Below are 15,749 nucleotides of genomic sequence, written 5' to 3'. Positions count from 1 at the left end.
TGTGAATGAGCTTATATGTGAGGTTTTGAGCTCCAGAGTTTTTGTGATTGAGTGTTATTACTTTGGAAGCATGAATAACTTTGCCCAGGTTTTATATGATTGAATCAATTGCTTGTTTGCATTATATGATCAAGGTCGTTTGTTGAAAACCCTTATATTAGCCAAAATTCATGAAATTAGCTACTAAAAGAGAACACTTTGTGTTCTATACTTTGAACCCTTAGCCTTGAACATGATTTGAAAACCCTTGTTGAAATCTTTACCTTGAGTTAAGTAGAAAATATTATGTGGTATTGAAAAATGTTCAAGTTTGGGGTTGTTGGAAAATAGAAAGGGAAATTGAAAGCATTGAGCTAAGAAGTAAATATGTGAAAAGCAAAAGAAAAAGAAAAGAAAAGCAAAGCTCAATGCAAAAGAAAGTTGGGAAAGTAAGAATGATTGTGTTTAGATGATTCTCTTAACTCAAGGGTTTTGTGATCTAGAAAAACCAATTTTCTTGTTAGCCCAACCACATTATAAGCCAGTGAAAAAGTCCTTGTGATGATGCATGCTTGTGAATGTATTTGATTGTGGTTAAATGAAAGGCAAAGTAAATTCTTGTGACATTGTGGTAGTAGAGTGAATGAGTGATTACCTCTTATACACTTGTGTTTGAGTGAAACACTTTACCTAGTGAGGAAATATTCCATGAGCACATGAACATCCATGCTTAGTTGATTGATCATTCATGAAAAAATAGCATTTGTTGGATATTAAGTGATTTTGTGAACACCCAAAGCATGTGCACATCTTGATTGAAATCTTTGTCATGAGTTTGATTGAAGTTTTTACTTATCTTAAAAAGAGGATTTTTGAATGAGTGAACCATTGTACAGATTGGTAGAAGATTGAGTTACATTTTGTTTGCTTGAGGACAAGCAAAGTTCTAAGTTTGGGGTTGTGTTAACAGTTGAAAAACTGTTATTTTCATGCTTAAATTTGATACTAAAAGCAACCTTTAACACTTAGAAACTAGCTTGAAATCATGCTTTTGGTTATATTTTCAGAAATAAGAGAGCTGGACAGGTTTATGCTTGATTTCAGTGTTTTATGCAGGTTTTAAGGTGAATTTGGTGAAAGAAGTGAAGAAGAACAGGAATGGAATCAGAAAAGACATCAAAAAGTGCAAAAAGAAGAAGCCGCAACCACCGTTCAGCGGCAGTTTACCGCTGAGCGGCACTCAGTAACTCGCGTTGGCTCCGCTGAGGGGTGAAATGGCCGCTGAGGGGAAGAATCGAGCTCGCGCACTTACCGCTGAGCGGTAGTTTACCGCTGAGCGGCACTTTTATGGGCTTGGACCTAATTTTCTGTAATTTACGAATAGTATATAAGCTTTAGGTTTTCCTAGGGTTTGTATCTTTGGCTGGGACGAAGCAAACACTCTCTCTTCCACCCCTTTGAAGGAGGATCTTGGATGCTCAGGCTACCTCTTCACCTTTCTAGGGTTTTATCTTTCATTCTTTCATTATTATTCATCTAGTTTCACCATGAATATGGTGAACTAAACCTTGTATTGTTGTTGGGGAATCAATGTAGTCTTGTGAAACTCTCATATATGGAATTTGTTTTTACATCTTATATTTAAGACCTATGCTTTCTTTCATCATTAGTTAGGGTTTTTCCTCTTTGCTCAATGCTTGCTTAGTTTAACTCATTCAATGCATGATTATTGATTTTGTCGATACGGGAACGTACGGGGAAGTCTAGATCCGGGGAATTTCTCCCAATAGTATATTGGTTGCCGTTAAGCTCCTGCACTAAAAGAACTAATTATTAGGAATGCTAGGAATCGTATGAACTCGTAATTAGGGATAGGCCTTCTTGCAAGGTAATTTAGAGAGTGGCATTAACAATGATGAAAAGAATGTTGAATTCCTAAAGTATATGAGAGTGGATAAGATGAAATTTATAACCCCAACAACATACTTATCCATATATTCCATTGAAGTGTTTGTATTTTGTTTTAGCCATTGATAAAATTCATGCATACATGTTTATTTTATGTTTTGCATATTAAACTCCACTTATTTCGTTCTTAAGTCTTAAATAATCAACGAATCACATAACTAAACTAGGCCGTGAGTCCTTTGGGAGAACGATACTTGGTCTTACCGAGTTTATTACTTGAAACGATTCGGTCACACTTGCCGATTGATAAACAAGTGTGTGGCGCCGTTTTCGGTGTTCATAAATTTGTCATCAATTAGGAGTTCATTGAATGTTAAATTGTGATTGATTAAGGTGTTGACTTTTACATCTAATCGAAATTCTAACCTGTACCCAAACCGACTTTCTATGATTCCAACACCTTTTAGTTGACCTCCAAAATAGATTATTGCAGGTGATTTCAGAGCGTCAGTTGTGGGTGTTGCAGATGAAGATGATGCATTTGTTGGATTCATAAAGTTAAGGGTATTATGAGGTTCAGAGGATTAGAGGCAGGGTTTTGTATTTTTTATGATTCTGAGTTGAGGAAGGTGATTCTGGAAGAAAGTTGTAAGCTACGTTGGCATTAATGAGTACATGAAGAATTCTAAGTGATGTGGCATTTGTGGAGTCGATATAAGAGCTCAGGTTTGAACTCTATAGGAAGTGATTTCTTGGCAAGGAAGGAAAGCGAGGGTGATGCATCAAGTGTAGTTGAGCAAAAGATGGTAGCAATTCTTATGGGAATCCAGGATGTCTCATGAACGCAAGTGAAGAAGATATGATGTTGTTCTTTCCTAGGTTTGAGGTGTGATCATAAGAGAGGTTTGATTGTTTCAAATCGTTTTTAGGTGGTTATGGCCTTCAAAAGAAGTGTTGTGTTTTAAGAAGGAGAACCAATGGTTATGCTTTAGAAATGGATCAAGTTATAAATGTGAAGAGAAAGGGTTGTGGAAGTCAGAAGAATTTAACAAGGATAACTAGAGATGAGAAGGTAGATATTTTTGGTGTAAGGGTTTCGATTGGTGTTCTGCAATAAGTGTGGGATTTTTATAATTTGGTGAAGTAGAGTTCACTTTAGAGTGGTGTCTAAAATATAGCCAGTGTTAGTAATATCTTTATGGATGGTTCCTGTTGAAGTTGTGTAGTACAAGAGGAAGGTGGAAGTTTTGTTAGAGCGTAGTGTTTTGGACTCAGTGTAATTACAAAGGAAAGCTACAAGTTTGATGAATCTCGGGAGAGGAGTAGAAAAACAATGGAAACGATTTAGTATGAGTTTTGGTAGAATGAATTGGCTTTTGGGAGTACGTTTTCATAGAATAGAAACAAGGTTGAGGAAATAAAATGATAAGGTTATTGCGGAGGAGAAGAGTTCTAAGGGTTTTTACCAGATCATAGCAGTTTTGAAGGAGGTTCTTAAGAGGGATCGTTTCGGGTTACAATTGGTGTGAAGAGAGTATCTGGTAAACAGAGGAGTAAGGAAGTATGGAATCAGAATAGCGTAGCGGATGTTAGTGGGCAGGTTCTTATTAGTAAGTGGCATGTGAGAAGCGCTTTCTTAAACTTGGGTTAGTGGTTTATGAAAAGTGAGTTTCGTTAACAAGGTAGTGATGTTGTTGTTTGTTTTGAGTTAAGAATGTGTGGTGATCTTCAAAAGTTCTAAGTGAAAGTATATGGAAAAATTTGGTAAGAGGCAAAGAAGACAAGTGAGCCTACAGTTTAATCTGCAATGTCAACTTTGAAATGATAAAGTGTTATTGGACGTTGAACAAGGAAAGTGGGTCAATGTGATGAAGAAGAGAAACTGAGTTTTGGTTTCAAGTTGTAGCGTCAGTCTCGAGGTGAATAAGCATTAGCAGTGGTTGGAACAAACAAGAAGGTTTAGGTTGTTGGTTGATAAGGGTATAGAATAAGAGTTGCTTGAAAAAGTGTGAAGGCTAGTTGTCTAAAGAGAATGTGGTGAAGAGAACTCATTAGTATAGTTGAAGCATTATAACTGGTGAGTTTCTCAAAGTGGTTCAACTAGGGCGGTTGGATAAATCCTAGTTTGAGAGGTATCTTAAGGTGGATAATTACTGATCAAGCTAGTGATTTTAAGTTGAGAATGATATAGATCCAAGTATGGGCTGGGTTGGCAAGTTGAAGAACAAAAGATGGAGTGCTCAAGATGGTTTTCTCACGACAATGGATAAGAGTTCTAGTTTGGTAATACGATAGCATAGTTGGAAACTATGTTACTCATGAGTGAAGATCAGGAAAGCAATGTGCAGGCATCAGAATGGTGGGGATTAAGGGTGATCAAGAGTGTTAACAGTTGGTAGAAAAATCAGAAGTTGTGTTGATCAAGCCAGTGGGATAGTGGTTCTTAAAAGAAGCAAGAGGAGGTAAAAGAGTATCAGTCAAGAGTTGAATTGAATTCAAGATTAGCGGAGGATAAAAGCGGGGTTAGTAATGTGGCAGACACAATAGAATGGATTATGTGAAGGAAAGATTCTTAATTGAGGTTTAGAGATTCAGATTTGTTTTGAGAATGATGGCTAGACCAAATCTACATTATTGATCACAAGGGCATTTTAACACAGAGGCAAGGTTTTCATGTTAGTCAGGTTATGGGGAGTAGTATATTTGTCAAAATAGGTGGTTGTACTAGAGAATGTGATGAGAATAGGTTGTTCCTTCTATCTGATAAGCGAATTTTCAAGGACGAAAATTTTTTATGTTTGGGAGAATGTAAGAACCCAGAAAATAGCCTATTAAGAGTAGATAGATATATTAAAATAATGAGACCGAGCAATTTGTGTTAAAATAAGCCAATAGTATAAAAAGAAATTTCAAACACTCGATTCATTATCTAAATACTTTTCATCTCTCTAAAACATTATTATCTACTCTTCCTCTCCCTTCACTCTAAAAATTATCACCGGTGGCTCATCTGTTTGACGATCAGGAGGCACCCTAAGTGATCCTGGCGTCAAGGGCTTCCTGTTTCACCGTTTGGTTTAGTGTTTAGAACTGGTAAGTTTTGTTCTCTGGTTTTAGTGATTTCTGGTTTTGCTGCATGCAAGGAACAATCCTGTTTGCATGTGTTCCGTATTCTCCTTCTTCTTTTCCTGATTTCATTTTGGTTCTACGGTTGGTCTTCTTTCACCAATCGGTGGTTCATAGGTGCTCGTAGGATTTTCTTGAGGTTGAAACAAATTTTCTAGAAGGATAGAAGTTGTTCAGTTCAGCTAAGAGGTAAGGGAAGCTAGTTAATTTAATTGTGATTTTCTATGTATGAAATTACTGTTTGGATGGTTGAATGTGTGTCACTTTAATGTTTGATTGAATTGTGTTGAATTTGTAAATGCTGGAACCTGTGAACTGGTTGGAGTTTCTCTGCATAACTGTTCAGCCTGTTCTGATCTTGAGGAAGTGGGTAGGTGAAAATGAGAGTTTGGGGTTGGAAGTGAATTTGGTCAGTGAGGAGAGTCTGAGAAAGTGTAATTGGATATGTTAGAACCTTTAAGTACCTCTAAAATGTGTAAAAAGTAGGAAAATAGATTTTAGGTCATTGAGTTGTTGATTATGAAGAATTTGGAGTGAAATCTGGTATGAGACTCTTTAGAATGATGTTAGGAAGATTTAAGTATCGTTGGATAGGTGTAAATTGATATATGATTCATGTATGGAAGATTAGAAGTTGGGAAAAATGTTTAGTTTTGGTAAAGTCTAGCGTGTTCATCATTCTGTAGACGCTCGGCCATGCGCTAATTGGCCGCCCGGCCATGTTCAGGTACTCGGTCATTAACTAGGTTCGGTCCCTTTAGAGTCTTACCCGTTCATGATCGTTCGGTCTTAGGTGGGTGGGTGGTCTCTTAGTAGTGCTCGGTCTTGTACTAGCACTTGGTCTCTTAGTAGTGTTTGGTCTTGTACTAGCACTTGGTCTCTTAGTAGTGTTCGGTCTAACCTTAGTCCTCGGTCTTACATTAGTATTCAGTCTTGCACCATTGTTCGGTCTCGTAATAGTATTTGGTTTAGTCATAGTGTTCGATCTCGTAATAGTATTCGTTCTTAACTGTGTTCGGCCTCTGATGGGCCTTACCTGTTAATGACCGTTCTGTGATATTTTAGTAATCGGTCTTATATTAGTATTTGGTATCAACTCTAAGTGTTCGGCCTAAGCCATAAGCGTTTGGTCTAACTTAGTACTTGACCTGGTGGTAGTATTCGGTCATGTTGTGGTACTCGGAATTCTCTAGTTCTCAGTCATTAATAGTGGTCGGCCCTCTCTTCAGCTGTACCTAGTATTGACTGTTCGGTCTCCAACATTCACAAGGTGTTCGGTCTTATTCATATGTGTTTGGTAATTTTTGTTCGGCCTATATTTATATTTATTCTAGTGTGTTATTTTAATTAATTGTTCCAATTGCTTTGATGGCTTATGTATGCATTATCATAATGGTGTCAAGTGAAAGTATGGTATGATAATTGTAATATGGATGTGAAAGAGAATTCCAAGGAGGAATGTCTCAGTAATTGGTTATCAAGGTGGTGGTAAAGTATGAATATGGACAGCGAAATCCATGGCGTTCATCCTAACATTCTAATGGTTACCAAGTCTCAAGTAGAGATGGGTAGGTCATGTGGTGAGAATAGCAGGAGGTCCTAGCCTATAGGGTGTTGTATGTGAGTTATAACGGACTAACCCCGGGTGGCAGCTGAGGGTATCCAGTTACTACATCACCCGGGTGCACGAATGGCCCCAAGTTACATATTCATACAATCTGGATGGTCAAGTCAAGTGTTCGATCATTGCCTGTAATGTATTGTCGGTCATTGTATGCTTGAAATGCTCGGTTGACACATGCTTATGTATTTGTTTATTTTCATGATTAGTGTAATCAATTAAATTACTCTAGCATACCCTTCTTTTCTATCTTGTTCATGTTTCCCATTCGGTATTCTTTATTTGCAATGATCACCTTGTGGGTGTGAGCAGAGGGAGGCGAGGGTTCTCTGGAGCAGGCGCTGGACGGTGAGGACCCAGTGGTTTAGTCTAGGATCGTTCAGTCATATAAATATATTATGTATAGACCACTCGGTCATGTACATAGTTTTGCAGCTAGGGTAGACTTTTGTAAAGTTTAAATTTATAGTTATTTTGTGGATAACTGTAAGTTAACTTTTTTTACATAAACTGTTCTACAATATTATGATGTGATGACTCTTAGATATATAGATTTAACTATATTTTTGGGATGTTACACTTTTCTTCCTTCTCCTCACATAAACTTTCCATTTGCTAGGGTCTGTATTTTCCCAATAATAGTGGACCAATGGTTCTTTAGACCTCATCTCTTTACATGCCTCATCATACTGTCTCTAAATTTTTGGTGCTAAAATTTGTCAATATTCAAACTAGAAAAGATAGAGTGATTTCATTTATGGATGTGATATGGAAAGTTGTATCCGCTAATTGGCTCAAGATAAATATCGATGGTGCAGACTTTTATTTATGTTAAATTTATAGGAGTTATTTATGCTTTGGAACATGTTTGAAGGGAAGGTTTTGAGAGGGTTTGGTTAGAGATGATTTTTAGTTTGTTTGGATCAACAAATGGTTTATTGGAGTCATAGAGGAGATGACATCAATGCTTGAATTTTTGTAAAAATATACAATTCAGAGTTTTTCATGTTTTTCGTGAAGAAAGTCATTGTCTTGTTAAGTTAACTAATTTAGCTTTAATTCATAATGAACAATATAAGTGGTTTAATATTTTATCTCCATGTATTTATTTTAAATTTTTCATAATAAGTATAATTTGTTTATGTTTCATGAAATGTAATTTTTATCATAAGTTTGGTATGATCTTCTCATGTTTTGTATTCTTTTTAGTAAATTTTCAAATGATTAATGAGCTTTAACACGTCAGTATAGCTGATATATCAAAATTTATAGTAATGCCTAACGTGACCTTATTTGAAAGTCTTTAAAAATTTATCTAAGATATAATTTTTTTATAAGCATTTGATATTCAAAATACGACCACATTTTCTTTATATTTGATAAGGAAAGATTCATATTCAGGAAGATCAAAGTTTTTAAAGACTCATTTGTATAAATTTTTTAGGTTTAATCCTTTCAAACATCCCTATTTGTGTAGGGTTGTCTCAAATAGGTCCTCGTATTTATTTTTATCTTAATTAGGTCCCTATTTTTGTAAAATTGAGTCAATTGGAACCTTGCCGTTAATTTCAATAGACGGCGTTAAATTTATTGAGTCGTGGCATGCTGACGAAGCAAATTTTAATGACGTGGCGCACTGAGATTGTATTAGGTGGAATTTAATTATGCATTAGGTGAAATTTAAAGCATTGTCTTCTTCCTTGGTGTCCTCTTCCTGTTAGGGTTTTTGAAGTTGCAGTGATTTCACACAGATCATTCAAAAAGTATTTTATCTTTTATATCAATCAGCAACCAGTGCCTCAATTCCGTTCATTCAATACAACATAAGGGGTTTATATATTCCAGAATCTTCAAATCTTAAACAGTAAATCCTCTTCATGTTGGGTAATTGGAAAGTGCATCCCAAAGAATTGAGAAGCTCAACCAGACAGAGAAAACTAAAAAGAATACACCTTTCAAGATGCCTTTGGAGGCCAAGAAGTGGAACTTGGGGACAAGCGTTCAAGAAATTAGGAACAAAGTACACAAATCCCATGTCACACTACACATTTTTAACACTTAACTAAGAAATTAGGAAGAAAGTATATGACTTTCCTCTTCCCAATTCCTCTGAACCGCTTCCGCAATCGATCAATGTTCATTCTCTGATTCAATTCCAAACCCTAACCCTATCAATTGCATTGCCCTCTTTTTCCCACCCCTTCAATGTCCAATGTCTCTGTCGTTGGGGAGTGGCAGCTCCTTTACAACCGCTACTACCAAGGTCGTCGTTGCGCCCTTTGGCGGCCCGGTCGCCGTCATCAGTGACGACTCCAAGATCGTCCAGCTACACGCCGAGTCTGCCCTCCGCAAGCTTCGCCTCTTCTCTTCCTCCGGCGGCCGCCTCTTCTCTTCTCTTCCTCCGGCGACCTAACCTCTCTCTAGGAAAAGAGTGCTTCGAGGACAACGTTGCAGATTGCGCGTTTTGGGGGAACGACTTGGTTTGCATCACCGAGGCTAACCAACTTTTCTACACGCAGATTTCAAGAACCCAAGGGTGGAGTTCATGGATCCCCTGATCAATGAGATGCCTCATTGCTAGGCGTGAATGATGTTGTGATGCTTGTTGTGGAGGAGGATGGCGTGCAGAGGCTCGGGGAGGGAGTTCTGCGTGGACCACTGTAGAAGATGGTGGTTTCACGCGAGGCTGTTAGCGGAAGCGGAGCTGGAAGCAGCAGCGGTGGAGAAGGTGCTAAAGCTGGTGGAGGACGCAGCGTGCGTGACGAAATGCTGAACAAGGTTCTGAAGGGGTGTGGCGACGAAGATTAAGGTTAATTATTTTGTTATCAGTCATAGTATAAATTAGGTTTAATTATTTAAAACTTGAAATAAAATAAGTTACACAACCACGTGCCACGTCATTAAAATTTGCTTCTTCAGCATGTCACGACTCAATAAATTTAACGTCGTCTATTGAAATTAACGGCAAGGTTCCAATTGACTCAATTTTACAAAAATAGGGTCCTAATTGAGATAAAAATAAATACGAGGACTTATTTGAGACAACCCTACACAAATAGGGATGTCCGAAAGGATTAAACCAATTTTTTATTCAAAACCTATTTTCGAAGGCACACACATCTTTCATATATCAATGTGGTGTTGACTCAATATTTTTATATGAAATTCTAAATGAATCCAGAAACCTTGAGTGAAGATAGTACAACAAAGATAATCCACAACAACATGAAGAAAGCACACGTAATCCATGCCCAGAGCCTAGGCCCTCCTAGCTCTGCTCCAAAAATTATACGCCTGAAAACCAAAACTGATATACACCCAACAGAAGTGCAAAAGAAAACAATCAGTGAAAAGCTTAATCCCCCTGCACTTTGGATTCTGAGAGGTTCTCGATATGCTATGAAGTTGTACAAAGTATCAATAAGCCATGGAACACCAATTCCAACATATATATTCACTGAGTTGCTGCAAAAAGAATAAATAACGAAGTCAGTGACCAACTTTATAGAGGAACTTCATACAAAAAAGATTTGGCTAGCCATAAAAGAAAACGATATTTCACCTATGCTTCATAAATACAGGATTCAGATGGGTGTAAAAATAGAAGAGAAAAAACATATAACAAACTAGTAAACTTTCAATCTGAAATCCAAGAAAATATATTTTTTTTAATTATTTAGAAGGCAATACAAGCATTACTATATTAGTATGCAAGATTTCCTAGTATCCGGAAGGCTTTGCAAGGACAAAGTGAATAAAGAATATGTATAACTGTGATCTCTGCTCTATTGGGTTATTCCTTGTACATACTGAGTTATTTCTAATTGTCATGAAAATGGATATCTAAGGTTTTTAATTTATGAAATTAACTTCATGGGAAAAATATGTTATGTTCAAAAGATTTATTCATAGATAGACATTTGTCAATTAAGAAACATGTGTTGGTGCCTTCGATCGAAGTTTTTCTCAGAAAGTAACTCTACCTATGTTCATAACCCTCAAGAATTAGAGGACACCTTTAAGATAATCTTTTTTTTTTTGCAATTAACATTTCAATTTTCATCTATAGCATGACATGATGCACACATATTTCATGAACTTCCATAAGCCAGTCCACAATATCAGTACTAAAAACATAATCAATATCAATCAAATTATGTTTTAAATCTGATGAGATGCTAGAAACACATAATCACACGAATGAGGAGTTGAACCTCTTGAGATAATAACATTCTTTTAGAGAAATCAAGTTATAAACTACTAGAGTGTAAAATATCAAAAGCATCCAAGAATAAGTACTAATGTAAATTCAAGAAAAGTGTTAAGGCAATTCATGATGTAATGATGACATGTGAACGATTCTTAAAGATAGAATGAGGTGAATGTCGCAATGACCTGCAAGTGATATTTGCAATTGCAGAATCAGCAGTTTTTTGACGTTCAGCGGCAATCTTGCTTGCCACTAGATCAGGCCACGAGGTTCCACTGGCTAGGGCTGTAAATGCTATCACGTAACCATTTATTCCTGTCAAAGAGGGAAAAAAACTTAGAAATGCAAAACTGAGAATTGTAAAGACTACTTTGGATCTATAATGATCTGCAAAGAAGAGAACAGGAATATCATCGAGTGAGAAAGAAACCTGTAACACAACTTATAAGTTCTGTGATCTTAGTCACAATGTAAGCTATCCCGCTGATGAAAAGCAGGGAGCAAATGAAGGAGATCCATCCATGAGCAATTTGGCAAGGAGGAACAAAAGCAAAAAGAAATCTCCATGGTAAAAGCAGCAATTGCCAGAAAATTCGAGCTAGGAGGAGATACGTATTTTTTAATTTTTTTGCTTCTGGGTTCTTCAACTGTTGAAATCAGAGATCAGACTTCAGATATTGATAATATATTGTTCTAAATTTTCATAAGCAGTATTTGTTAGTACATTAAGGTTCACAATATTTTCTGCAATGCATTAATAATCATTTTATCCAAGTCCTAACTTCAGCATCAAGTTCAAAGTTTAAAATAATGTCTAAAATTTATGACTACATAAAGTAACAATAAGGATATATCTACTAATATGCAGCTTGACTATTTAAGAATTTTCATTTTATAATTTTGCATGTCATTTGATAGTGCAGGATCATAAAATGATTCAAGGAATCTGAAAAAGCGACATGGGAGGATGATGGAATCATAATTACGGGAATTATCAGGTGGAAAAACATAAAAGTGTGACATAAAGACAGGAGGCAGGCATGATCTCCAAATTGAACTTTTCTTTGAAAACCTTGAGGGTCATTCATCATTTTTTTCCCCTGCTTATTGTTGTTTTCTTTGTGCTTCAGGGCTGGAAATAATTTTATATTCAATTGATTTTCAATAAAAAGAGTGAATTTATTGACAGAAAACAAGCATATAATTCATTCATTGAAGAACACATTAGAACATAAAGGTTAAACTTAACTATGTCAAACAAAGTGTGTTTGTTGTGACATTTATGTGGGTATATCTGAGAATATCAATCGCACTATCGCAAGAGAATACAAGAGGCCCATATCCAAATCTTTCATATCCAAAAAATCATAGAAATTACCTGATTGACCGAATCAGTTAGTTACAGCTTCGGTAACAATGTTAGAATAAGATCTTGCTCTAAATAGTTTTATGAAAAAAATGGATCTTCAAGATCTCAACAATGTCAAATTGATAATGTAGTAAGGCTAGGCTGTGGTTCTTAATGACATCACCATTTAACCTTAAAGATACACTTGCAACATAAAATAAAGTACCCTCAGTGCATCCACAAATTGCTGTCTCCAAATTGTAAGCAAGTGGGTATCCTCCAACATTGTTTCCTTAGCTTTGTCCAAAATTTCAGCCTCATCATCTGTTTGAGGTACTGTGACACACAATGGATCTGCAAATTACAAAATTTGGACACAAGATGGCTGACATTTCAGGATGTTTCTAATGCTGAACAAGCTGCTTCAGGAGAAGAAAGCATTTTGATAAGTCAAACCAAACTTTACTACATTTAGGTGGGAGAACTACCAGTGGGGTTTTCTGAATGAATGGAAAAAATATCAACAGTGTTGCGATTTTCATCACTAACATGCTTTATCTCAGAGGAATTCATCTTCTGATAGACTTCCTGTTGAAAATAAGGAGTCTCCTCTGGTACCCAATCCTCTGGCCTCTCATCTCTTGCACTTTAAATGAAAAACAAGGCATCAAACTAGAAAAATTCAAGAGAATTATGAATTTTAAGTCCTTTTAGTTAAATATAATAAAAAAGAAGCAAATAGAAACACATACATGGGTAGAGAAATATAGGGCCAACGTTTATCTTGAGCATAAGCATGGATCAATAGTAATCCATATTGTAGTACTGTCAACAAGGCCTCCCACAGAGTCACAACGTTTGGAGTCCATACCTACATTCATTTTCTTGATGATTATTCCCACAAGAAGTGTGTTGTTTTTAAACTTATCTAACCTTAAGTATCAAAAGTAATAATTATTCTGACTTGCTGATTGGAACACATGATTGTAATTAAGTGCTAACTTAGGAAATGCAGTTGCAAATGCACTTATAAACATTGGGCATGTAAACCTAAGAACCACATCTAACATTCTTGGAAGCGCAAAAGGCTAAGAACTTTTCTCTCTATCTTTCTCTAAATTTTACACAGGTTAAACTACAGTTTCTATGGTGAGAAGTCTTTTAGCGAGGAATGTAGGCCAGGTCAGAGTTCTTAAACAAACAGAAATAAGTTAATGAAAATAAAAAGGAAGCAAACAATGGCTATTTATAGAATTTTGGAACATTACCTCCAAAATTATGTATAACCAAATGTAAGCCCAAAATGACCAAAACAGCTCCACCAGCCATACCCCTAGATCAGCAATCTTCTTCAGCTCTCCTGCTTTTGGAACTACTACACAAATGGCGTGGATGGGGAAAAGATCAAATGCAGCAGAACCAACAAGTGTTCCGGGCCCCAAACCTGAATATTCAGCAATTATAAAGCTTTTATTTTATTGATTAACAGTTTAAGGCCCCTACGCAATTCCATAAAGAATTTAAGCTCATAATAAAACAAATACTGCACCATCAAATATTATTCAAAACGAAGAAAGTCACAGTATGCACCCAAGTCACTCATTAGAACAATCTATTAGTCATTGTGTGGATGTATGCGCATATATATGCATACATATATATGTATATTAACATTTATTTAGCAATTTGAACAGGGAAAATAGCCACAGGTGAACAAGGAAAATAATGAGAAATCATTTGCTTGGCCTATTAACATTAGTTTAGAAATTTCAGGGAATTACAAGGGAAAGAAGAGAGTACTTCAAAATATACCGAATCAGTATTCTATATAGTCTAAAACTAGATATACAATTTAAGCTTTAGAAGGACTGTCTGTCAAAGTAGAAAGACATAGGATTAAAAACATGAAAAATAATAGCAAAAATTTATTACTTATTGAAATATAATCCCCAAATTTTAAATTCACCAAGATGATAATCGAAAAATAAATCAAGCTTGATTTTAATATTCCTTGGTAAGAAAGGAACAGGACAAACGCTTTGGATAACAAACCTCCAGCATAGAGCTTCCCCATGTTCTGTATAGCATCAATGGTGGCTAATGATATCTGGGGAAAGCTAGTCCCAAAGGCCAAGAGGCTAATATCCGCAACAGTGTAATTCCAAACTTTTTCATGTCTAATGGTTTCAGTTTTAGTAACAGGATCTACCTCCACTACCTTCCTTGTGTGCTTGACCACATTTTCCATCGATTGAAAGAAGCGAGCGGTTATAGCCGACAATCCGATAAAGCAGTAAGCAAGGCCAAGAAAATACAAAAATGCTCGAAAACCATCCCCAAGGGCAGATTCTCCACTAAAAATTAAGTATCTGTCACACTTTTCGTACCCCAGGATGCTGGAAAAGGGAATCATTCTTCTTCCCTCTTTTGGCTAAGTGCCGGAGAGTATCTCAGTCACTACAAATCGCAGTTCAATTTTGGGATTTGACGCAAGAAAACATTCACACGACCTGATAACACCAAGTCCGTAATTAGACGACATACAATAAAATAAATCGAGTAACTTCATTGATTCGATGACAAGAGATCCCTTTTTAATTTAGATATAACAACCATTCAACTGGCAGCATGAAAACCTTCAAGTAAAGTCAGCATATGTAAATTTGGATTCAAAAGAATTAATATTTGTTACTCTTTTTTTCTGAAGAAGTTGTAAAACTAATCAAGAGCTGGTTTCGAGTGCACGCAGTTACTGAGTTCATTCAGTAGTGAAGAACATGAGCTAAAAAAAATCTGCAAATGAAAACTATGAATTTTGAATCAAAATCAGAAGTAAAAACTGAGAAAGAGAAGTAGTAGAAATCGTGAAAAGAGGAAAAATCAGTACCGGCGAAGAGCAGGAAACCTTTTTATTTCTGGCGAAACGTTTTGTGTTAGTTGAAAAGGAAATGTGAACAGAATCTGGATTTGGGAGTGGCTTCGCAGAACGTTGTATCGAACGGTGGAGGAGCTTCAGTTCTGGTTTCTGTCTTCCGTTGTCACCTTCGTTCGTGAATTATAAGCATGAATAAATGTAACTGGTGTGACGCCATTTAACTCACATTAGAAGTATTTTATTTTCATTATTTTTTATATTATATTAAAAAATTAAAAGTAAAAAAAATAATAAATAATTTTAAAATATAAAAATTAAACAATGAAAAAAATGATTAAGAATATAAAGGTTAGACAATAAAAAATGTAAAGAAAAGATGATATAAAAGTAGAATACTAAATAATAAAAAAATTAAAGAAGGAAATTACTACAAATAAAATAAATAAATAATTCAAAAATATAAGTAGACTTTATAAAACTATGAAAAAAAAAATAGACTCTATAAAAATGCAAATATTAACTCATAAAAGAAAAGTAAATAATAGACAACCTAAAATTACAAATGATATTCCTATACCTTACACAAAATTAAACGATATTCAATTATTTGTTAATTAACATATAAATAATTTCTTATTTCTTTTCTGTTTTCTTCAAGTCAAACACTTTTAAAATTTAATTC

At 35.7% G+C, this 15,749-nt stretch overlaps 1 protein-coding gene across 4 annotated transcripts; it reads right to left on the bottom strand.

The window, feature by feature from the left end:
- Positions 1-9,568: 9,568 nt before the first annotated feature.
- Positions 9,569-15,252, bottom strand: LOC108343913 (magnesium/proton exchanger). 4 transcript variants are annotated; one of them, XM_017582356.2, is made up of 10 exons: positions 15,080-15,252; positions 14,885-14,998; positions 14,245-14,702; positions 13,461-13,636; positions 12,945-13,063; positions 12,681-12,838; positions 12,419-12,546; positions 11,275-11,491; positions 11,030-11,159; positions 9,569-10,099 (listed from the first exon to the last, which is right to left on the bottom strand). In XM_017582356.2, exons 3-10 carry the CDS (start codon positions 14,603-14,605, stop codon positions 9,802-9,804), a joined length of 1,587 nt encoding a protein of 528 aa, XP_017437845.1. In that variant the 5' UTR covers positions 14,606-14,702; positions 14,885-14,998; positions 15,080-15,252; the 3' UTR covers positions 9,569-9,801. The 4 variants fall into 4 exon arrangements, with proteins under 4 accessions (XP_017437845.1, XP_017437844.1, XP_017437846.1 ...); XM_017582355.2 differs by having other exon boundaries at positions 14,885-14,985; XM_017582357.2 differs by lacking the exon at positions 14,885-14,998.
- Positions 15,253-15,749: the final 497 nt, after the last annotated feature.

This window comes from Vigna angularis, chromosome 3, assembly GCF_016808095.1.
Source record: "Vigna angularis cultivar LongXiaoDou No.4 chromosome 3, ASM1680809v1, whole genome shotgun sequence".
Lineage (NCBI taxonomy): Eukaryota > Viridiplantae > Streptophyta > Magnoliopsida > Fabales > Fabaceae > Vigna > Vigna angularis.
Note: the sequence above shows the minus strand (reverse complement) of the source record. Positions and strands in the feature narration are given on the sequence as shown.

Bases quoted from the DNA above. Each gene is read 5' to 3' on its own strand.
- LOC108343913 (XM_017582356.2), bottom strand. From the start codon at position 14,605: ATGATTCCCTTTTCCAGCATCCTGGGGTACGAAAAGTGTGACAGATAC. The intron at 11,492-12,418 runs GTACTTTATTTT...TGATTTCAACAG, and splicing joins AATTTGTGGATGCACTGAGG to TTGAAGAACCCAGAAGCAAA. The intron at 10,100-11,029 runs GTCATTGCGACA...TTCTTTTTGCAG, and splicing joins ATTGCAAATATCACTTGCAG to CAACTCAGTGAATATATATG.